Below are 24,130 nucleotides of genomic sequence, written 5' to 3'. Positions count from 1 at the left end.
AATTCAAAGTAGGGCTGTCAAATGTAAAAAATAAATACATAATCAAGTCACGGTTAATCACACATTTTATTTCTTTTTTATTTAACCTTCATTTAACAAATGCAGAATTTGCTGAAATTGCTCAAATGTAAGAATATTGACGTCTTGATTTTGTCCAAAGTACTGCAAAATCAGGTGAATTGATAAAGCTTTAACCTCAATGTCAATTTGTTTTGACATTGCATTGTTGTTGTTAGCTGTATATATTATGTAAAAGTATCTGTTTACATTCATTCCAGTAGCAAACACATTCACACATTTTCAAATACATTAAAATCCCTTTTAGGTCTGCAGCAAAAACCAATGGACAGCTAACAATAACAGAAGCTAAAAATAGCTAGCTAGGACAAAATGGAAGGCTAGCTATCACACACACACCAAAATGACCAGAAAACTCAACACAGTTTTGTTAAACATGTTATCTCTATATTTTGAAAACGTAACCATGCATATAAACCGGAAACAGCATAAAAAATAAGGAGACATGGAGAGCTAGACAACTTCTCTCTTCTTTTCACTGGACTTCATCCAACGGTCACGGACAAATGTACAAAGAAGAGAGGCCCGCGCCTGCAGAAGTAACACTCCGAATGCCTCTCCCTAGTAGTACCACTAAGTATACAGTGAATGTATATCAATGCAACACCGTGGAGGACTACAGTAGTATAGGAGTGAATGGCTCAGAAATAAGAAATCATTATTTTTAATACACTCTAATTATTATACTCAGGTAGGCTAAGTAACCATTTTACAAAATGGAATTACTGTATTTGCTATTCCACATGTGGAAACATTGATACTGCAACATGTTAACACCAACTTTTCACATGTGATGAGAATAACGCTATTTCACCCCCATATGTGAAAATGCAATTCCACATGTGAGAATTGTGATTTTCAAATGTTAATGTTTGTCAAACGTGAACTTGCAATTCCACATGTGAAAGTTTTCGTACATGTGAAACTGCAAATGTGAAACTGGCATGCGTCTTATTGATATTAGCCATCTGTTTACAGTGAAAGGCAAGATGTGTTGCTCTGTTCTGGGCCAGCAGCAGATTTTTCTATGCTCTTATTTGCAGCTCCTGACCATATAACCGGGCAATAGTCAAGATGTGATAAAAACCAGAGCCTGCAGGACTTGTTTGGTCGAATATGGTGTTAAAAAAGCAGAGCATCTTTATCACAAACAGACCTCTTCCCATCTTTACAACAATTGAATCAATATGGCTTGACCATGACAATTTACAATCTAATGTAACACCAAGAATGTTAGTTTCCTCAACTTGCTCAACAGCCACATCATTCATTACCAGATTCAGCTGAGGTCTAGAACTTAGGGAATGATTTTAACCAAATGCAATGCTTTTAGTTCTAGTTCAGGACTAGTTTATTACTAGCAACCCATTCCAAAACTGACTGCAACTCTTTGTTTTAGGGTTGCAGGGATTTCACTAGCTGTGGTTGCTTCTGTGTATCATGTTGAATCATCAGTGCACACAGATACAGAAGCTTTGTTTAAGGCTAGTGGAAGATCATTAGTAAAAATAGAGAACAGTAAAGGACCAAGACAGCTGCCTTGCAGAATACCACACTTTGCATGCTTTACGTTAGATAAGCTTCAATTAAAGAAGACCCTCTCAACCCATGATATGGTAGAGGATGTAAAGCCATAACATATACGTTTTTCCAATAACAGATTATGGTCAATAATATCAAAGGCTGCAATCCCACAATTTTCTTTTTATCGATTTCTTTCTGCCAATTATCAGTCATTTGTGTCAGTGCAGTACATGTTGAGTGCCCTTCTCTATAAGGATGCTGAAAGTCTGTTGTTCATTTGTAATTTAATGTAATTTGTTCACAGAGAAATAGCATTGTATCTGGTCAAACAATTATTTTCTAAAGTTTGCTAAGAGCCTGCAGCAAGCTGTTTGGTCGGCTATTAGAACCAATAAAGGGCACTTTACCATTCTTGGGTAGCGGAATCAGGGCTGTAACCAGGGTTTGAGTTTTAGTGTGGTCCGGAAGGGTGTGGTCCCAGGAATTGTCCTTTATATAATAATTTAAAAAAACTTTAAAATGCTGTTTGGAGACTTTAGCCACTCCTTTTGCTTCTAGATGCTCCTTCTCACAGACATCAGACCAGCAACTATTTTTCACATCTTCAACATAGGAATCATTTCAAAACTTTTGTATGATCTCTTATACACTATTTTAGTCCCAGCCTTTGGAACTTTTGCTTTTCTGGATATAACCATTACACTACTGTCACTATATCCAATGGGTATGGATGCATTGGTAAAAATGTGATCAATACACGTGGATGATGTAGGTCCTGCGCTATTTGTAAATACTCTGGTAGGTTGATTGCAACACCCCTAAAGAAGAACATCTCCCGAGTAGTCCTCGTTAAGGAAGATGTTGGTTCCTCTCAAGTTCTTGGCTCTCTCCAGAACAGCCATCTTGTCCTTAAACCTCAGGAATTTGACCACTATCGTCCTGGGTCTGTTACTTGGGCTGGTTGCAGCTTTTCAGTGATCATTTTTCTTGATTTCTCCTCAGACTTGGCCCAGTTCTCATGTGAAGACTCTGGTATGCCATCCACAACAATGTTATTCCTCCTGGATTGTCCCTCTAGATAGTCTGTTTTCCAAGTCATTGTTAATAATGATTCACATTATTGATGTCCTCTCGCGTGGACTTACAGTTTGCTGTCATCTTGCTGAAAGTCTCTTTCAGGACATCCACCTGTGCCTGGGGGAACTGCAAACTGTTCTTAAGGTCTTGGACCTCTCTGGTCAGATTGTCCATTCTTTTGTTAGTTGAGTCCATTAGTATTTGGACAAAGCTCTTGAAGCTATTTTGAGAGGGACCGGGTGAAGAAGGGAAGAGAGAGACAGAAGGGAGATAAGTGGGAGAAAGAGAGAGTAGAAGAGAGACAGGGATGGAAAGAGAGGAGGGGAGAGAGGGCGAGAGGATGGAGGGTGTGAAAGAAGGTGGAGGGATAGAGAAGAGGCGATAGAGAGAAAGAGACAGAGGGAGAAAAAGAGAAGAAGAGAGAGGGAGGGAGGGAGAGAGAGAGAAGAGCGAGATGGGGAAAGGGGGATTAGAGAAGAGAGAGACCCATTGACAAATGTTGACATAAGCATCAATTGGTTGATGCTCATCTTTTCACATTGACTGCAATGTTTATTTATTTTATTTTATTTCACCTTTATTTACCAGGTAGGCCAGATGAGAACAAGTTCTCATTTACAACTGCGACCTGGCCAAGATAAAGCAAAGCACTGCGACAAAAACAACAACACAGAGTTACACATGGGATAAACAAACGTACACTCAATAACACAAATAGAAAAATCTGTATACAGTGTGTGCAAATTAAGTAAGGAGGTAAGGCAATAAATAGGCCATAGTGGCAAAGTAATTACAATTTAGCAATTTACACTGGAGTGATAGATGTGCAGATGAGGATGTGCAGGTAGAAATACTGGTGTGCAAAAGAGCAGAAGAACAAAAACAAATATGGGGATGAGGTAGGTAGTTGTTTGGATGGGCTATTTACAGATGGGCTGTGTACAGCTGCAGCAATCGGTATGCTGCTTTGACAGCTGATGCTTAAATTAAAGTTAGTGAGGGAGATATGTCTCCAACTTCAGTGATTTTTGCAATTCGTTCCAGTCATTGGCAGCAGAGAACTGGAAGGAGAGGCGGCCAAAGGAGGTGTTGGCTTTGGGGATGACCAGTGAAATATACCTGCTGGAGCGCGTGCTATGGGTGGGTGTTGCTATGGTGACCAGTGAGCTGAGATAAGGCGTGGCTTTACCTAGCAAAGACTTATAGATGACCTGGAGCCAGTGGGTTTGGTGAGTGGTGGGTAGTATATGGCCTATTTATTGCCTACCTCCTCATGCCTTTTGTACACACTGTATATAGACTTTCTTTTTTTCTACTGTGTCATTGAATTGTTTATTGTGCTATTGGCTTGTTTATTGTTTATTCCATGTTATTCCATCTGTATCTCTGTGTTGTTGTCTGTGTCACACTGCTTTGCTTTATCTTGGCCAGGTCGCAGTTGTAAATGAGAACTTGTTCTCAACTAGCCTACCTGGTTAAATAAAGGTGAAATAAATAAAATAAAAATATGGGGCTTTGGTGACAAAACGGATGACACTGTGATAGACTGCATCCAATTTGCTGAGTAGAGTGTTGAAGGCTATTTTGTAAGTCAAGGATTGGTCAAGGATCGGTAGGATAGTCAGTTTGGCAGCATGAGTGAAGGAGGCTTTGCTGCGAAATAGGAAGCCGATTCTAGATTTAATTTTGGATTGGAAATACTTAATATGAGTCTGGAAGGAGAGTTTACAATCTAGCCAGACACCTAGGTATTTATAGTTGTCCACATATTCTAAGTCAGAACCGTCCAGAGTAGTGATGCTGGTCGGGCGGGCGGGCGGGTGCGGGCAGCGATCGGTTGAAGAGCATGCATTTCATTTTACTAGCATTTATGAGCAGTTGGACGCCACGGAAGGAGTGTTGTATGGTGTTGAAGCTCGTTTGGAGGTTTGTTAACACAGTGTCCAAAGAAGGGCCAGAAGTGTACAGAATGGTGTCGTCTGCGTAGAGGTGGATCAGAGAATCACCCACAGCAAGAGCGACATCATTGATATATACAGAGAAAAGAGTCGGCCCGAGAATTGAACCCTGTGGCACCCCCATAGAGACTGCCAGAGGTCCGGACAACAGGCCCTCCGATTTGAGATGCTGAACTCTATCTGAAAAGTAGTTAGTGAACCAGGCGAGGCAGTCATTGGAGAAACCAAGGCTGTTGAGTCTGCCGATAAGAATACGGTGATTGACGGAGTCGAAAGCCTTGGCCAGGTTGATGAAGACGGCTGCACAGTACTGTCTTTTATCGATGGTGGTTATGATATTGTTTACGACCTTAAGCATGGCTGAGGTCACCCGTGGCCAGCTCGGAAACCAGATTGCATAGCGGAGAAGGTACGGTGAGATTCGAAACGGTCGGTGATCTGTTTGTTCACTTGGTTTTCGAAGACTTTAGAAAGGCAGGGCAGGATGGATATCCTCTCTGGGCTAGGCGGGACGAATTCGTCCCACCTACGTAACAGCCAGTTGAATCTTGTGGCGCGATTTTCAAAACCTTTGAAATGCTATTACTTCAATTTCTCAAACATATGACTATTTTACAGCTATTTAAAGACAAGACTCTCGTTAATCTAACCACACTGTCCGATTTCAAAAAGGCTTTACAACGAAAGCAAAACATTAGATTATGTCAGCAGAGTACCAAGCCAGAAATAATCAGACACCCATTTTTCAAACTAGCATATAATGTCACTAAAACCCAGATGACAGCTAAATGCAGCACTAACCTTTGATGATCTTCATCAGATGACAACCCTAGGACATTATGTTATACAATACATGCATGTTTTGTTCAATCAAGTTCATATTTATATCAAAAACCAGCTTTTTACATTAGCATGTGACGTTCAGAACTAGCATACCCCCCCGCAAACTTCCCGCAAATTCACTAACGATTTACTAAATTACTCACGATAAACGTTCACAAAAAGCATAACAATTATTTTAAGAATTATAGATACAGAACTCCTCTATGCACTCGATATGTCCGATTTTAAAATAGCTTTTTGGTGAAAGCACATTTTGCAATATTCTAAGTACATAGCCCAGGCATCACGGGCTAGCTATTTAGACACCCGGCAAGTTTAGCACTCACCAATATCAGGTTTACTATTATAAAAGTTTGATTACCTTTTGTTGTCTTCGTCAGAATGCACTCCCAGGACTGCTACTTCATTAACAAATGTTGGTTTGGTCCAAAATAATCCATCGTTATATCCGAATAGCGGCGTTTTGTTCGTGCATCCCAGACACTATCTGAAATGGTAAATCAGGGTCGCGCGCATGGCGCAATTCGTGACAAAAAAAATGTAAATATTCCATTACCGTACTTCGAAGCATGTCAACCGCTGTTTACAATCAATTTTTATGCCATTTTTCTCGTAAAAAAGCGATAATATTCCGACCAGGAATGTCCATTTAGCTAAACAGAGGAAAGTAAACAAAGCTTTCGGTCGACGCGGGCACGAGCCTGAGTCTCACAGTACTGTAACCAGCCACTACCCAAACGCGCTACTTTTTTTCAGGCAGAGCCTGCAAAGCCACGATTCAGCTTTTTACCGCCTTCTGAGACCCTATGGCAGCCGTAGGAAGTGTCACGGGACAGCTAAGATCCTCACTCTTCAATAAACAGAGACAAGAAGAACGACACCTTGTCAGACAGGCCACTTCCTGCATGAAACCTTCTCAGTTTCTTGCCTGCCAAATGAGTTCTGTTATACTCACAGACACCATTCAAACAGTTTTAGAAACTTTAGGGTGTTTTCTATCCATATGTAATAAGTATATGCATATTCTAGTTACTGGGTAGGAGTGGTAACCAGATTAAATCGGGTACGTTTTTTATCCGGCGGTGTAAATACTGCCCCCTAGCCCTAACAGGATATAGGTCTGTAACAGTTTGGGTCTAAAGTGTCTCCCCCAGAGCAATGTATTGACATCAATAGATTGACACTCGTCCTTTCCCATTGACTGCAAATGTATTGATAATAAGCTTCGACCCTGTGACACTCATCTTTTCCCATTGACTGCAATGTATTGACATAAGTGTCAATTGGTTGATGCTCATCTTTTTACCATTCGCACCGCCAAGCTTGCTGGGAGCATGGCTAGTTGACATAAGCATCAATCAGTTGATGCCTAACTTTTTGCAAAAACGTAACAGGATACATTTTTGAGGCTGATAATGGGCTGTCCTATGATGGATGGCAGTTCCTCATGTCCTGAAGTTCTCTGTTGGCTGACTGTCTACTCTGTGTGTACTGTAATATGTTGTACTAATTGCTGTGTTAAGTACCTACCAGAGCCTACAGCAATAATAGTAATAGTACCTGGAGTGATGTGGGTGGTTGTAATGAGCAGGTGCTCACTAGCTTTCTGAGGCTAATTGCCCACATACAATTCTACACACACACACACACACGCACACACACACACACACACACACACACACACACACACACACACACACACACACACACACACACACACACACACACACACACACACACACACACACACACACACACACACACACACACACACACACACACACAGACACACACAGACACAGTGCCCAAAACATGCTTGTTGATCTCTTGATTTCTGTTAAGGCTCCATTGTGGCATTCCTCTTCAGTTTGGTGACACAGAGACAGTCCATTGGTTCTGTATAGTGCAGCATGCCTCTTTTGGCCTGTGTCTTCAGTTTGGAGACAGACAGAGAGAGATTGGCAGTGTGGCGAGAGCTTAATGCATTAAATCATTGTTTGTGTCCCTAAAGACAGGCTAATCTCTCATAGCCTGTCCAGGCATGTCAACAGTAGGATCACAGGACTTCTTTACCACGCGAACACTTTGGGTGGCATCAGAAAAAGCTCATTTAGACACTCTGTGCCTCGTGTACGGGCAAGACAAGTGTGTTTGTGATTCAGCATGTGTCTACAAGAGAGTGTGTCTATGACAGGGTGGATGTGAATAAAAAGTACAATGGTGTGTGTGTCTACGCATTCATATTTCAGTTCAGCATGTGTTTTCCAGAACAATGCTATTGCTAGCCTAAGACACATTTCAAGAAGTCATTAGATGGCTGCGGATCCACCCGGTGGTTATAATTTTAGGTTCTAAGTTCAAATTTTGGTTTTCTGTCATTGTGTTTCCTAACGGTTTTCCTAACGGTGGTTCTAAGTTCTAAAAGTGATTATTGTGTTTATGTCTCCTAACGGTGGTTCTAAGTTCTAAAAGTGATTATTGTGTTTATGTCTCCTAACGGTGGTTCTAAGTTCTAAAAGTGATTATTGTGTTTATGTCTCCTAACGGTGGTTCTAAGTTCTAAAAGTGATTATTGTGTTTATGTCTCCTAACGGTGGTTCTAAGTTCTAAAAGTGATTATTGTGTTTATGTCTCCTAACGGTGGTTCTAAGTTCTAAAAGTGATTATTGTGTTTATGTCTCCTAACGGTGGTTCTCGTTGTCTTTCCCTCAGGGCGTAAGGCTGCTTGCTGGCTGTCCTGTTCCGTCACAGAACAGAATAGAGCACTGAGCAGAGGACAGAGCCCCAATGCCAGTGGACATGCAGCCACATCAGGGGCTGTATCATTATGAGTCTACACCCAACCAGCCGCCCAGAGGGTAAGATATTTTTGGTGACCAACTTTTTATTTTGGTGTGTATACAAAAAATACATAAACAGAGAATCAGACAGTAGAAAATAAGAACAAGCATACAAGACAAAATGCCAAATAAAAACTAAAAGTTAATAAATTAAGTCAATAATTGTCCTGTCTATCCCATCCAGAGGGTAAGACAACACAACAACACCATCAACAACAACAACTTCAACCACTCCTCCTTGTCCTTGGTCTAACCAGTCTAACCTAAAACTATCAACACTTTTCTACCATAATCCCTGAACTTTAAATCAAATCTGGTGCACTGGCCAGTACAAGAGACTGTAAAGACACTAACAAACAGGCAGATATGAATGATTTACTCTCGTTCATCCATATGTACTGTAAAACAATCTGATGACTCTTATTCTACTCACAGACAGACGGCATCCTCTGAGTAGCTAAAAGCCTAAGCTGCAATTGTTTTGGAGATTCTCTCTCTCTCTCTCTCTCTCTCTCTCGCTTGCTAATTACAGGCTGGCCAGACCCCGCTGAGCTCTGCATGACTGCCCTCCCTACCGTACCCTGCTCAGGTTACTCTGATAGCGGGAGAGAGGGATAGAGGGAGATGAAGAGAGAAAGGGAGGGAGGGAGTAAGATGTGGGAAAGAGGAGAAAGAGAGAGCAGGAGAGAGAAAAGGGGGACAGGGAGGCAGAGAGAAACAGAGGGAGAAAATCGGAGGGAGGTGAGAGAGAGAGAGAGAGTGAAAGAAAAGCTTAATTTACTTCTACCAGATTCGAGAGTAAGAAAGAGGGATAGAGAAATGGGGAGAGAAAGCAGGAGGAGGAGGAATACACATTGTGGAGAAAGAATTAGAGAGCTGAAAGGGAGACTTAGAAGGTACAGGGATGAATGAAGTCTGCTCTACAGGAGAGGAATATAGGGAGAGAGAAAGAAAGACAGGATGGGAGTGGGAGTGAGAAAGAGAGAGCGAAAGAGAGAGTGTGTGCATGAGTGGAGAAAAGTTCTGAATCCAGAAAGAGAGAGTGAGAGAGAAAAGGGAGTTAAGAACACATTGAAATGTCTGAGAACATTGGAACTTTCCAGCTAGGCTTCCCTAGTCTGTTCAGCTGAGAAGGGAAACCCCCATCTGGGTAGCTAGTAGCTACAGCTATAACAACATTACTGTGAATTTGAGTACATCACCATCTGGTGGGGAGTGGGAAACATCACAACACCTCAGAATTCATTGGTGCAGTATTTCTTGGCTGTTCAGACCAGGGTTTCCCTTGGTTTTTGCCCCAGCACTACACAGCAGATTTATATAATCAAAGATTGATGATGAGTTGGTCATTTGAATTAGCTGTTTAGTTTGCACTGGCAATTAAACCGTTTACAGAAAGAATTAGACATGACCCAAACGTAACAGGTATCAGTATTGGTAAACATGAATATAAACTAAACTTATTGAAACTCAATGCCCTCCTTGCTAAAAATATTTTCAGAATACTCTAAAATATCAGGATATAAAATGAATGTGAAAAACCCCTAGAAATAATGGCAATAGGAAGAAAAAAAAAAGAATAACTCATTATCTACAACAATTTTTTAAGTGGACCACAAAAAATATAAAATACTTAGGATGCTTAATAAGTGACAACAATCAACAAATATTTGATTGATGATGCCCAAAAGCCGTGATTGGAGGATATATTGGCAGGGGTTTTGTTAGGCCCGAGACAAAGTCAAAACGTGCCAATATATCCTCCAAACACCGACTTTGAGTGCATTATCATTTTTATACAACGGGTTACCAACATATTCAAATAAGAATTATGTTAATGAATTCATTCATACAATTTCATCCTACCACCAGATACAGTCCTGACACAAATCTATGGTTGCTACCCAAGCCGGCTGGTCTTTTGGTGGGACAGCTGGAGATCGAATTTCAATACTGAAACAATGCTGCAAATGTCAGAGAGACAGGCAGCAAGGTTTATACAAATGTTCGCTACTGAAAACTAATTGCTAATCTAAAGGAAATGGGAGATAATATCTAGATGCTTTTTACAGTGGAGATCAAGTTCATAAATTGTCTGGCCGGGCAAATGAGACAGTGGATTGCGCTGTCAGATGGAACATAAATAGGCATTTCAACATCATAGCTTTAGCCGGTGGTAACTTGTGCAATAGACGCCAGCTGGAATGCGGTTTTAACCAATCAGCATCCAGGATTAGACTCACCCGTTGTATAAATAAAGATAACTTTATCCCATTACTCAACAAAATGAAAGCTTGAATAAAACTCTTCAGAATGACATGGCTCCCAATGTTTTTATATTTATTCTCTGTAATACAAATTAGCTCACTGAAGACATTCTTTCAAAAAGTATACTCGGTCATAACATACTTTATATGGGCAAATTAAACTCATAGAATGAAAAGCTAAGTCTGACATCTTCCTAAGTCTGAGGGTGGTTTTAACCTTCCAGACTTGGAATCTGAGGGTGGTTTTAAACTTCCAGACTTGGAATCTGAGGGTGGTTTTAAACTTCCAGACTTGGAATCTGAGGGTGGTTTTAAACTTCCAGACTTGGAATCTGAGGGTGGTTTTAAACTTCCAGACTTGGAATTGTATCAACTCGCCTCCCAGGGCTTTTACTTGTGCCATACACTGAGTATACAAAACATTAAGAACACCTTCTCTTTCCATGACAGACTGACCAGGTGAATCCAGGTGAAAGCTATGATCCCTTATTGATGTCACTTGTTAAATCATCTTCAATCAGTGTAGATGAAGGGGAGGAGACAGGTTAAAGAAGGATTTTTAAGCCTAGAGACAATTGAGACATGGATTGTGTATGTGTGCCATTCAGAGGATGAGTGGGCAAGACAAAAAAATCTAAGTGCCTTTGGACGGGGTATGGTAGCAGGTGCTAAGCTAACATATGCAATTATTTTAAGATGGTCATACCATGGATTATTTAGCTATTTCATTTGGAATTTTTCGAGCCCTTTAAGTATATAAAAAAATAGTAAAATATTATTCGATAAATTATTTTGGCTTTTACTGCTACTGTAGCCCATAGAAATCATTGAATAACACATTCATAAATGGCAACACAGACAGTAAAACAAATGAATCACAATTAAGGTTTTGAAGTGTCTGTCCTATATCTAGGAGATATAAGAAAGCTCTGGAAATATACATGTTTTTTTGACACATATTTAACCCTTTATTCATAGTTTGTAGGCCAAACCGTTCAGACGCTGCAGATGTTTTCATGAGAAGACCAATTTTCGGTATGTCTCGGTCTGAGAAACACCACTGTAGCTCTGTCGCCTTCCACCGCAGATGCGGTCGATTGAGACGCAGCCCATGCAAAAAACCTGATATCTCTATCTTAAACTGACAGATTTTTATGGGGATTTTTTTATTATGTTACTTAGATTGACGCACGGGTGCATCAATAGACTCTTAAGGATTTTAATATAAGGATTTTGAAATGATTTATACTTTTACTTTTGATACTGTTGGTAGTATATTTGAGCAATTCCATTTACTTTTGATACTTAAGTATATTTCAAACCAAATACTTTAACTTTTACTGAAGTAGTATTTTTCTGGGTTACTTTTACTTGAGTCATTTTCTATTCAGGTATCTTTACTGTCACTCAAGTATGACAATTGGGTACATTTTCCAACACTGGTATTCAGGACCAAAAGTGAATTGCTTTTCCACATTTTTGCAGTATTACTTCAGTGCCTTGTTGCAAACAGGATGCATTTTTTGGAATACAGTATTTTATTCTGTACAAGCTTCCTTCTTTTCACTCTGTCAATTGGGTTAGTATTGTGGAGTAACTACAGTGTTGTTGATCCATCCTCAATTTTCTCCTATTATAGCCGTTAAACTCTGTAACTGTTTTAAAGTCATAATTTGCCTCATGGTGAAATCCCTGAGCGGTTTCCTTCCTCTCTGGAAACTTAGTTAGGAAGGACACCTGTATCTTTGTAGTGACTTGGTGTAGTGATACACCATCCAAAGTGTAATCAACAACTTCACTTATGTGACTTGTTAAGCATATTTTACTCCTGAACTTTTTTAGGCTTGCCATAACAAAGGGGTTAAATACTTATTGACTCAAGACATTTTAGCTTTTCATTTTTTATTAAATTGTAAAACAAATTGAAAAGCATTATTCCACTTTGACATTATGGGGTATTTTGAATTTAATCCCTTTTAAATTCAGGCTGTAATACAACAAAATGTGGAAAAAGTCAAGGGGTGTGAATACTTTTTGAAGGCAATGTAGTTAAATGCACTAAAGAGGAACAATGGGTACCTATTGAAGATAGGTGAACAGATTCTGGGGGTGAGCATGCGTGTCTATTTTCAAAGGATAAAGCTAAGAACATTAACAACTTCTGACCAATATATTTTCATACATGCAACTTAAAGGTTTCTATTTGAAATCGTTTGGACATCAGAGCAAACTTGAGGGAATCCTATTTGAGTCAGAGAAGGATGTTCATATGATAGGGAAGATATACAAAACCTTGCAGAGTGCATATCCAACTGACAGTGTCTTAGAAAAATATAGAAACAATTGGAACCAAGACTTAAAAATAACTGATATTGGCACAAGATGGAGGGAATGTTGGAACATAACTAACGAAATTACAGTTAACTAAAATGTACTCTTAAAACCTCTTAAGGATCCGGCCCTTTTTTTAAATGTTCGTCTAAAATAACATACCCAAATCTAACTGCCTGTAGCTCAGGACCTGAAGCAAGGATATGCATATTCTTGATACCATTTGAAAGGAAACACTTTGAATTTTGTTCAATTAATGTAGGAGAATATAACACATTAGAGCTGGTAAAAGATAATACAAAGAAAAATACATGCGTTCTTTTGTACCATCATCTTTGAAATGCAAGAGGAAGGCCATAATATATTATGCCAGCCCAGGCACAATTTGGATTTTGTCCACTAGATGGCAGCAGTGCAAAGTTTTAGACTGATCCAATGAACCATTTGCATTCCTGTTCAAAATGTTGTATCAAGACTGCCTAAATGTGCCTAATTGGTTTATTAATACATTTTCAAGTTCATAACTGTTCATTCACCTCAAACAATAGCATGGTATTATTTCACTGTAATAGCTACTGTAAATTGGACAGTGCAGTTAGAAGAACAAGAATTTAAGCTTTCTGCCAATATCAGATATGTCTATGTCCTGGGAAATTATCTTGTTACTTACAACCTCATGCTAATCACATTAGCCTACGTTAGCTCAATCCAGTATAAACTAATGCATAGAATGTGTTACACAAGAGACAAAATTCACAAATTCTTTAGCACAACATCAGTGTCATATCTTAAGTGTAAAACTAACGATGACTTAAAAATCCATAACTTCTGAGAATGCTATAAAGTCCAAAAGTTATGGGTGGGTTTAGGTTAGCTGTCATAAGTATTAAAATCTAAATGTACTTTTAATTAATCTGTCTGCATATTTCAAGACATGGCATATGGGGTTGCAGTGAGGTCCCCGATGGGTTGGACGATACTTTTCTCATCAATCATCTTGAAAAAACATATACTTAAAAACTAGAAATCATCCAATCCTCCATCGTTAACACAATGGAAAGGTCAATGCTTTATTATCTAAATGTTGGAAGTGCGTGTGCAACGGAGAGAAACAAAATGGTGCAGTTTAAGGCCATGTGGCGGAGAGTGATGCGGGCGCTGGAGATGGGGGTGTGAGCAGGTGGGTCTGGGCAGGGGTGATGTTGTGGATGTTTGTGTGCATCTGTATGTTGTCATTTGTATGTGTATGTTTTGTATTGTTAATCTTACAAAAAAAATGAATTAGTGTTAGGGCACAAACCAAAACCTTCACCCAGTGGGTGCCCCCGGGACCGAGTTTGGGAAACACTGGTTTAGATCACTGTTCTTCACTCCAGGTGTGCAGGCTTTTGTCCTAGCCCAGCACTAAACACACCTGATTAAACCAATCAACGTATGATCACAACCTTGACTAGCTGAATCAGGTGGGTTAGTGTTAGGCTAAAAGGACCAGAATTGAAGAATACTGACTTAGAGAACGTACAAGCCATACTTTAGCTTGGTTCACCCTTACATTGGAGTGACTAAGACCCTGATATCTTGGTCTCTTTGTACTGAATGTCTGTATGGGTATGTTGCTTTCTATGTACGTCTATGTCCCTCTGGATGCCTCTCTGTCTGTATTTCTATGTCTTTTTGCATGTCTGTCTGAATGTCTCTCTGTATGTCTCTCTGTCAATGTCTGTCTGTATGTCTAGCCTTGCTCCTTCAGGAAGGTCTCCCTACAGTGAAGTGTCATCCCTGCACGCTCCGCTCCACAACGGCCATCCTCAGGACTGCAGGAACATGTATAACCCAATGACCCCTAACCCCAGAATCAATCCTAACTCCGGTGTCAACCCCATGGACCAGTACATGCGACCCCCTCTGGCTCCCCCACTGCACAGCATGATGGGACACCGCAGCATGAATCAGTCCTCCGACGGTGAGTCAACAGTCCTGCGCCACGTGAAACACTTCTTGAACTTACCCTCATTATAACCAAAGACAGGCTCTATCTCAATCAGTATTTTCTCCATTCCTCCCGACTCTGATGAATTGAGAAAAAAACTGAAGAAACCTCTTCATGATGCTCCGGTCCCTCAGGAGTCAGTATGGCTGTGTTCTAAAGCCTGTAATAATGTAATAATTCTTATCCTCTTGTGTTTGTCCAGGTGGTAATAGCACACCCTACTGTCACAACAACCTCATGTCATCCCACCACGGCTTCCCCCACGGACAGGGATTAGACCATGTGGGAGACGGTAAGAAAAGAACTGGATCGTGTTTATATCCGCTGCAAAACGCTTTAAAATGTTTTCCGTTGCAATGCCCCCTCTCCGCTCCTCATCTCCTCGCCTCACCCATCCTTTACCTCCCAATCCTCTCTATCTCCCCCACTCCCTGTCTCCTCTTTTCTCTCCCCCCTCCTCCTTTCGCCTCCCCAGGCTCGCGGTTCTCAACGCCTCGCTCCATGCTGAAGCTGAGTAAGAAGCGTGCCTTGTCCATCTCTCCGCTGTCTGACGCCAGCGTGGACCTACAGACGGTCATCAGGACCTCTCCTAACTCCCTGGTGGCCTTCGTCAACTCACGTTGTGGACCCAACGGAGCCAGCTCCTACGGACATCTGTCTGTGGGTGCCATGAGGTCAGGAGCAGGAACCCTACACTATACTTCGCTATGACATATACACCACAATGTATTAAACGATACTATACTATATTACACTGTACTCACGCTGTTGACCCAAAGGAACCAGCTCCTACCGACTACGGACATATGTCTGTCATGAGGTCAGGAACCAGAATACTATAATCTATAACGCAACACTACTTTACATTCTTTGGTATCAGTCACTTTGTATTGAAATGCGTACTTTCCCAACGAAATGTTAACATCAGTTTTAATCAGTAACATAACCTGTGATCAGTGTAATATTCTTAAACATCATGATGATAAAAACTGTTTATGACACCCCTATCTCTTGTCTCGTGTATTGTAGTCCATCAATGGGTTACTCCAACTCAATGAACTACCAGTCCAGACAACAGGGCTCTCTGTATGGTGGACACACCCCTGGACCCTGCCACGCCCCTCCCCCCCGACTACCCCCCCCACAACCCCCGCCTCCACGCACCAAAACATGGACACGTAAGACTATTTATGGTTGTCTTCAGACACTTGCTATGGGCTCCACCTGCTACTAACAGTTTCGAGAGAGTGCATCCAGAAAAATAGAGAGACATTCTAAAGCTTGTACCAAAGTACTGTATGTACATGCACTTGAGTAGACTCATTTCCCGGCCGCGTCATGAAAACCTGTGCGTGCAGTTCGTCATCAGAAACCTCTGTTTACCTAGCAGTGGATACGATCACATGCATCTTCAAATGCAGATCGTGCAAGTTAACAAAACACCTCATTAGATGGTGATTAACTACAATTTCTTAGATGTCATCAGAGGATTGATTACCTAGCACGCTTGTAAGCCAGTAAGGCAAGGTAAAGTATCACAAATAGAGCTAGATAGAGCCAGAAGAATAATATATAGATGTGGGATCTTAATTTGGGCCAGTTTGCTACAGCAGGAAAATAATGTGAATTATTATGTAGATTATAATTAATGGACATTTTTTGTAGGGGTTGATACATTTTTTGTTACGGCAAATCAAGTCTAAAATTTCAAAGTGGAAATGAATGCACTCAAATACGCTACAAGTTTGCATTACCTGCTGAGCATAAACATTCTCAGCAACAAAAGAGTGATCAAATTATGATCCTACATCTGTACTTGTTGAACATAGTCTTGTGTGTTTTCATGGTCATCACTTACTCACTATTCAGTTTGTCAAGGCCCCGACATCAGTGTTAGAAATTGTTATTTCTTTAGGGGCTAGATCAGCTTTAATATTACAACTGCCCGAGTTACACCAGGAACGCACAATCCCTCCATCAGTGCTCAGACTGTCCGCAATAGGCTGAGAGAGGCTGGACTGAGGGCTTGTAGGCCTGTTGTAAGGCAGGTCTTTACCAGACATCACCGGCAACAACGTCTCCCTATGGGCACAAACCCATCATCGCTGGACCAGACAGGACTGGCAAAAAGTCCTCTTCACTGACGAGTCGCAGTTTTGTCTCACCAGGGGTGATGGTTGGATTCGCGTTTATCGGCGAAGGAATGAGCGTTACACCGATGCCTGTACTCTTGAGCGGGATTCATTTGGAGGTGGAGGGTCCGTCATGGTCTGGGGCGGTGTGTCACAGCATCATCAGACTGCCTGCAATGACGACAAGCTCAATCTCAATGCTGTGCGTTACAGGGAAGACATCCACCTCCCTCATGTGGTACCATTCCTGCAGGCTCATCCTAACATGACATTCCAGTATGACAATGCCACCAGCCATGCTGCTCGTTCTGTGCATGATTTCCTGCAAGACAGGAATGGCAGTGTTCTGCCATGGCCAGCGAAGAGCCTGGATCTCAATCACATTGAGCACGTCTGGGACCTGTTGGATCGGAGGGTGAGGGCTAGCGCCATTCCCCCCAGAAATGTCTGGGAACTTGTAGGTGCCTTGGTGAAGAGCGGGGTAACATCTCACAGCAAGAACTGACAAATCTGGTACAGTCCATGAGGAGATGCACTGCAGTACTTAATGCAGCTGGTGGCCATACCAGATACTGACTATTACTTTTTGAACGCCGCCCCCCAGCCCCCCCCAGGGATATAACATGAAAATGGGAGCGTGTGAAGAGAGCACAGTGGGCTTGTCTGGAGTTTAACTTCTTGGACCCTCTGATATATTCCAGCTTACAATGATCTGTTTAGACGAGAAAGGGATGTTGTGCGCCCTCCAACCAGTGGCGCCACTCCTCGAGGGCCAGCTTGATGGCGAGGAGTTCTGTTCCCCACATCGTAATTCCTCTCGGCGGGGGATACCTTCCTGGAGAAGGCGGCACAGGGATGTGATTTGGGAGGTGTTCCCACCCGCTGAGAGTATTGCTCCTACTTCGGAGGCATCCACCTCCAGGGTGAAAGAAAGGTTCGGATCAGGTTGGCGAAGGAGAGGAGCTGAGGTGAAGGGGCATTTCAAGTTGTTGAACACAGTCAGCGCGGTATCAGTCCATTGAAGGGTCCGTGTGTTTTGGCTGGTAAGGGCAGTGAGGGGAGCGGTAGTAGAACTGAAGTTCCGAATGAACCGGCGATAGAAGTTGGAGCACCCAATAAAACGTTGGAGTTCCTTAACGGTGATGGGTTTGGGCCAAATTACTGATGGTGGTGACTTTGTTCTCATCCATGCTGTCCCCTCCAGGTGTCAGTATGAAGCTGAGGAAGTTCACCGAGGTTACATGGAAGGCACTCTTTTCAGTCTTCACATAAAGGTTATGGTCAAGGAGCTGTTGAAGAACCTTTTGCACATGCTGTATGCGTTCCTTCAGGGAGTAGGAGTAAATCAGGATGTCATGAATGTAGACGATGAGAAAGTGGTTGATCATATCCTGGAAAACCTAGTTCATAAAGGATTGGAAGACAGCGGGGGCGTTCGTAAGGCATGACCAGGTATTCGTAGTGCCCTGGAGCGGTGATAAAGGCCATATTCCATTCATCGCCTTCAAGTATACGGACAATGTTATATGCACTTCGCAGGTCGAGTTTAGTATAGAGCTTGGCGCTTGACTTTGCTGAAGACATTGCTGTACTGGGCGTATTCAGATGGTATAGTGGGTGTCACTGCCGAGGCAGAGTCCTCAATGGTGGTGGCTCTGCAGGGTAGTCTGAGACAACTGGAGAAGCAGGTAGAAGACCACCTTGTTCCCACTAGATGGCTGGGTCATGACGATAAAGCCAGGGGTGTTCGATGGCTGAGTGGCTGTTTGGGGGATGAGAGTTCCATGAGTTGAATGGTTACGGTGTGGAAGACTCCAATCTGGAGGGTAACGCTTTGTCAGGTGCGTGATGAAGCCCGTGCCCAATGGCTGCCCAGCCAGGGTGTTAATCCTTAAGGGAGGGGTGACAGGTGTTAGATCAATGTCAAGCTCTTGTACTAACTGGTGATCGATAAAATGACCTGCTGCTCCCGAATCTATCAAGACTTCTACGTACTAGGTAACTCCCTTCACGGTTATCAATACTGGGACGGAGAAGTGCTTCTGGGAGATATTTAGATATAAGGACACGCCTACCTGCATGGCAGCAGGGGGACCCTTTTCCTCCCTCCGTGGGGGGGCGAACAGGGCAATGGCTGAGTAGATGAGCTTTCCCTTCACAGTATAGGCAGAGCCCTTCTTGGATCGACTTTTGACATTTAATACACGGGAGAGGAGCATAGCCCAACTGCATGGGCTCTGGAAGACTCGGACAGGATGACTGAATCATGGAAAGAGAAGGTTTCGGGTTCCTGGGTGGCAGAGTTCTTTGGCGGTGAGGTGGTCGATGGCGATACGAATGTATTGATTTAAATCCTACAGGCCAGCTCCGCCTGAAGTTCCCTGTTGAGCGCTCTTCAATAAACAGTAAGTAAAGCAGCCTCATTCCGTCCACTCCCTACAGCCATGGTGCGGCAGCTGAATTGTGTCCTTGTTGAAGTTCTATGAGGAGGTCTACTATAGGACGACCGGAGGGAGAGTGATCGAATACCTCTTTGAAGAGGGTGTGGAAATGGGTCTCGGATCCGAGTTCTGTGCTGTTGGCAGTCCATATGGCGGTGGCCCAATCCAGGGCTTTGCCTGTGAGTTAGCGACAACAAAATCCACCCTGCTCTTGTCGGTGGCGAAGTTAGTGGGGTGGTGCTCAATGTATTTGCTGCAATTCCCAGGTGAACCGTCATATTTTCCAGGCATGGGTATGAACGAAGGAGGGCTACGGGTTACGATACCTGGCATCGGAGGAGTAGGCTGGCGGAGGAGATGGCGAATTTCCTTCATAAGCTCCTCTTGCTGGGTTAGGTGCCGCTGTAGCTCCTCTGAATCCATTCCGTTTTTAGGTGAGGTTTCCTGTAATGAATACTCAGGGATAAAAAGGTGTAGATTCACACGCAGAGCGCAGCAGATGTTTATTAAGCTTTCGCAGATGGCAGGAATTGTGGTCGCAGGCAATGGTCAAACACAGGTAGGTAGTCAAAAACAAACAATACCTCACAACCATACAAACAGAAAGAACTGAACTAAATAGGGAGCTGATAAGACCAGGTGAGAAATGAACCCAGGTGAAATCAATGAACAAAAATGAAAGACAGGGCTACGTTCCAGAACCCAAAGAAACAGGGCTACGTTCAAGAACACAAAGAAAAAGAACACAAGGTTGACTAAGAAAAGGAAAGCAGAACCTTACACTAACTTATTATGTGCCTCTATGGTACTGTTTTTATTGCCATCTATCTGTACTCTTAGTCCTTCTATTTCCTTTCTTAATATGGACTCTTTTGACCTAAATTGCTTTTGTTTTAGTATTGAGTATTGAATTGCATGGTCTCTAAAGGCACATTTAAAAGTGTCCTATACAATAAGGGGATTTTCTGTACCTATGTAATGTTGGAAAAAGTCAGTTATAAATTCTTCTGTCTTAGTTATCATCCAATAGGCTTTGATTAAATTTCCAATATCCTCACCCACGTGGAAATTCTGTAAAGAGGAATGTATATGCCAATTATTTTATGGTCCAACCGCATTCTGTCCCCTATCAACACTTTTTTATATTTTGGTGCGAGAATGACATAAGAAAGTAGTCAAGACGACTAATTTGATTGAGCCTCCGCCATATATATCTCACTAGGTCAGGATATGTAAGCCTCCATATATCTACTAGTTCCAATATATCCATGATATTCGTGATTTCCTTAAGTGCTTGAGGGTGATAGTTGATAGTTAGTGTGTAGTGTGATTTCCTTTACGGTCCATTGAGGTATTTAAAACCCTATTATAATCTCTCACCATAATAATTGAGTCTAGTATTGCTTGTAGGTTTGATAAAGTATTATATATATTTTCAAAGAAGCATGGATCATCATTATTTGGACTGTATAGATTAATGATCCAAATCTATTTATGGTCCAATATTTTTTTAAATAATCCATCTACCTTGCCAATCTGTTTGGACAATTTGCACATTCTGATCAAAATAGTTGTTAATAAATTGAGTTTCTTTGCCCGTGGGAGAATATATATACCCCCCAGTCCTTTTTCTACAAAACTTCATCTGAATTTGTTGAATGAGTTTCCTGTAAACAATAGATATTATATTCCTTCTCTTATCTGCTAAGCCATTACAATTATAACTAGCTATACTTATTTAAAAATGTACCATAATGAAAAGTTTCAGTTATATTTATCATAATATATGTTTGTAAACTTACCATTAAAAAGTACCATCACGATTGAGTGTTCATATAGCTGTACCATGGTATTTGCACTGCTAAACACATTCATCTGAATGTCATAGAATCACTTCAAAAGATCACTCCTGTTGGCTACCCGTGCACGTTTGTCCACTCACAAAAAAAATCCAAACTGTGTACTGTTCACCTGTAATTTGATGAATGAAAAGAGACATCTGTAACAAAAAAAAATGAAATTGTAATGACATTCAGCGATTGATGCGTCCACTGCTGTACACGCGTGTATCGGTCTTGGCCACTTTTCTCCGCCTTGGCAAAATGTTAGTGTTTTCGTCAAATCACAACACAATCTGGAGGGTATACCGCCCGTTTTCACTGTGTGCTCTTTTTGAAGGACGGCTCCCTGTCTCTCAGGGGCCCTGGGATCCAGGGGGACAGGGGTGGTCTGCCAGTCACTGGGACGACAACCCAACTTGGGATGGGGGGGGGGGGTTTAATGTGTGGAATAATGGAGAACAATTGGTGGTTTACTTAGTAGCAAAACAAATATCATGGTACAGCTATATGGACCCTCAATCATTATTGTACTTATTAATGGTATGTTTACAAGCATAGTGTTAGCAATCCTGCTTATCTTTTGATGATCTTTTTATCACTCGAACGCGACGTTTGATGGTGAACAAGAAATGGCTCTATATAGTCTTGACCTGTTTCTCTACGTGTAGGCCAAGACAGAAGTGGTACTGGGCAGTGTGATGTTTTACCAGACATTCTAATGTACCAATGTTGTGTGTGTGTGTGTGTGTGTGTGTGTGTGTGTGTGTGTGTGTGTGTGTGTGTGTGTGTGTGTGTGTGTGTGTGTGTGTGTGTGTGTGTGTGTGTGTGTGTGTGTGTGTGTGTGTGTGTAGTTAAAGACAGAGCCAGTGCTGGGTAGTGTGATGGATGGGATCAACATTAAGAGTCTGGAGGAGAGGTCTGAGGGTGACGTGGCCAGCCCATCCTCTACTGGCACACAGGTAACAGGTTACACTACACTACACACACACACAACACACCCAACCTCAGGTAACACTAAGCTCATTACACACGGCACACACACATACAGTGAGGGAAAAAAGTATTTGATCCCCTACTGATTTTGTACGTTTGCCCACTGACAAAGAAATGATCAGTCTATAATTTTAATGGTAGGTTCATTTGAACAGTGAGAGACAGAATAACAACAACAAAAATCCAGAAAAACGCATGTCAAAAATGTTATAAATTGATTTGCATTTTAATGAGGGAAATAAGTATTTCACCCCCTCTCAATCAGAAATATTTCTGGCTCCCAGGTGTCTTTTATACAGGTAACGAGCTGAGATTAGGAGCACACTCTTAAAGGGAGTGCTCCTAATCTCAGTTTGTTACCTGTATAAAAGACACCTGTCCACAGAAGCAATCAATCAATCAGATTCCAAACTCTCCACCATGGCCAAGACCAAAGAGCTCTCCAAGGATGTCAGGGACAAGATTGTAGATCTACACAAGGCTGGAATGGGCTACAAGACCATCGCCAAGCAGCTTGGTGAGAAGGTGACAACAGTTGGTGCGATTATTCGCAAATGGAAGAAACACAAAAGAACTGTCAATCTCCCTCGGCCTGGGGCTCCATGCAAGATCTCACCTCGTGGAGTTGCAATGATCATGAGAACCGTGAGGAATCAGCCCAGAACTACACGGGAGAATCTTGTCAATGATCTCAAGGCAGCTGGGACCATAGTCACCAAGAAAACAATTGGTAACACACTACGCCGTGAAGGACTGAAATCCTGCAGTGCCCACAAGGTCCCCCTGCTCAAGAAAGCACATATCCATGCCCGTCTGAAGTTTGCCAATGAACATCTGAATGATTCAGAGGACAACTGGGTGAAAGTGTTGTGGTCAGATGAGACTAAAATGGAGCTCTTTGGGCATCAACTCAACTCGCCGTGTTTGGAGGAGGATGAATGCTGCCTATGACCCCAAGAATACCATCCTTACCGTCAAACATGGAGGTGGAAACATTATGCTTTGGGGGTGTTTTTCTGCTAAGGGGACAGGACAACTTCACCGCATCAAAGGGATGATGGACGGGGCCATGTACTGTCAAATCTTGGGTGAGAACCTCCTTCCCTCAGCCAGGGCATTGAAAATGGGTCGTGGATGGGTATTCCAGCAGGACAGTGTCCCAAAACACACGGCCAAGGCAACAAAGGAGTGGCTCAAGAAGAAGCACATTAAGGTGCTGGAGTGGCGTAGCCAGTCTCCAGTCCTTAATCCCATAGAAAATCTGTGGAGGGAGCTGAAGGTTCGAGTTGCCAAACGTCAGCCTCGAAACCTTAGTGACTTGGAGAAGATCTGCAAAGAGGAGTGGGACAAAATCCCTCCTGAGATGTGTGCAAACCTTTTTGACTGTCACGCCCTGACCAGGTGAACTCGGGTATTTTGGTCAAGGTGTGTCATGTTGTGTATTTTTCCTTGGTTTGTTTTCTATGTTTGCGTTATAGCCTTGTGTTAGCTCTATGTGGGTTATTTCTATGTTGGGTTCTGTCGATTCCCAATCAGAGACAGCTGTCGCTAGTTGTCTCTGATTGGGATCACATTTATGTTCCTTTTTCCCCCACGCTGTTTGTGGGGTGTTGTCTCTTTGTTTTGAGCAGTTAATGTATCGGCATTTTCTTGGTTTTGTGTACGTGTTTATTTGAGTGTTAAGAATAAACATGTGTTCGCTCCCAGCTGCGCTTTGGTCCTCTTCCTCATCACCCGACGACGAACATTACAGAACACCCCACCAAACCAGGACCAAGCAGCGGGAGGATAAGGAGCGCGAGAGATGGGCTCGCG

General features: G+C 42.2%; 1 protein-coding gene across 1 annotated transcript in view; it reads left to right on the top strand.

Moving 5' to 3' along the window:
• The window catches only part of LOC106582669 (zinc finger protein GLI1), a 124,582-nt gene that overhangs the window by 73,750 nt on the left and 26,702 nt on the right, over nucleotides 1–24,130 (top strand). Inside the window, 7 exon segments of the mRNA XM_045705279.1 lie at nucleotides 8,193–8,338; nucleotides 14,655–14,881; nucleotides 15,111–15,200; nucleotides 15,384–15,582; nucleotides 15,938–16,043; nucleotides 16,045–16,086; nucleotides 22,174–22,281. Coding sequence (XP_045561235.1) covers nucleotides 8,268–8,338; nucleotides 14,655–14,881; nucleotides 15,111–15,200; nucleotides 15,384–15,582; nucleotides 15,938–16,043; nucleotides 16,045–16,086; nucleotides 22,174–22,281 — 843 coding nt within the window. The 5' untranslated portion in view covers nucleotides 8,193–8,267.

Source organism: Salmo salar, chromosome ssa22 (assembly GCF_905237065.1).
Source record: "Salmo salar chromosome ssa22, Ssal_v3.1, whole genome shotgun sequence".
Lineage (NCBI taxonomy): Eukaryota > Metazoa > Chordata > Actinopteri > Salmoniformes > Salmonidae > Salmo > Salmo salar.
This window is presented reverse-complemented; position numbering and strand designations above follow the sequence as displayed.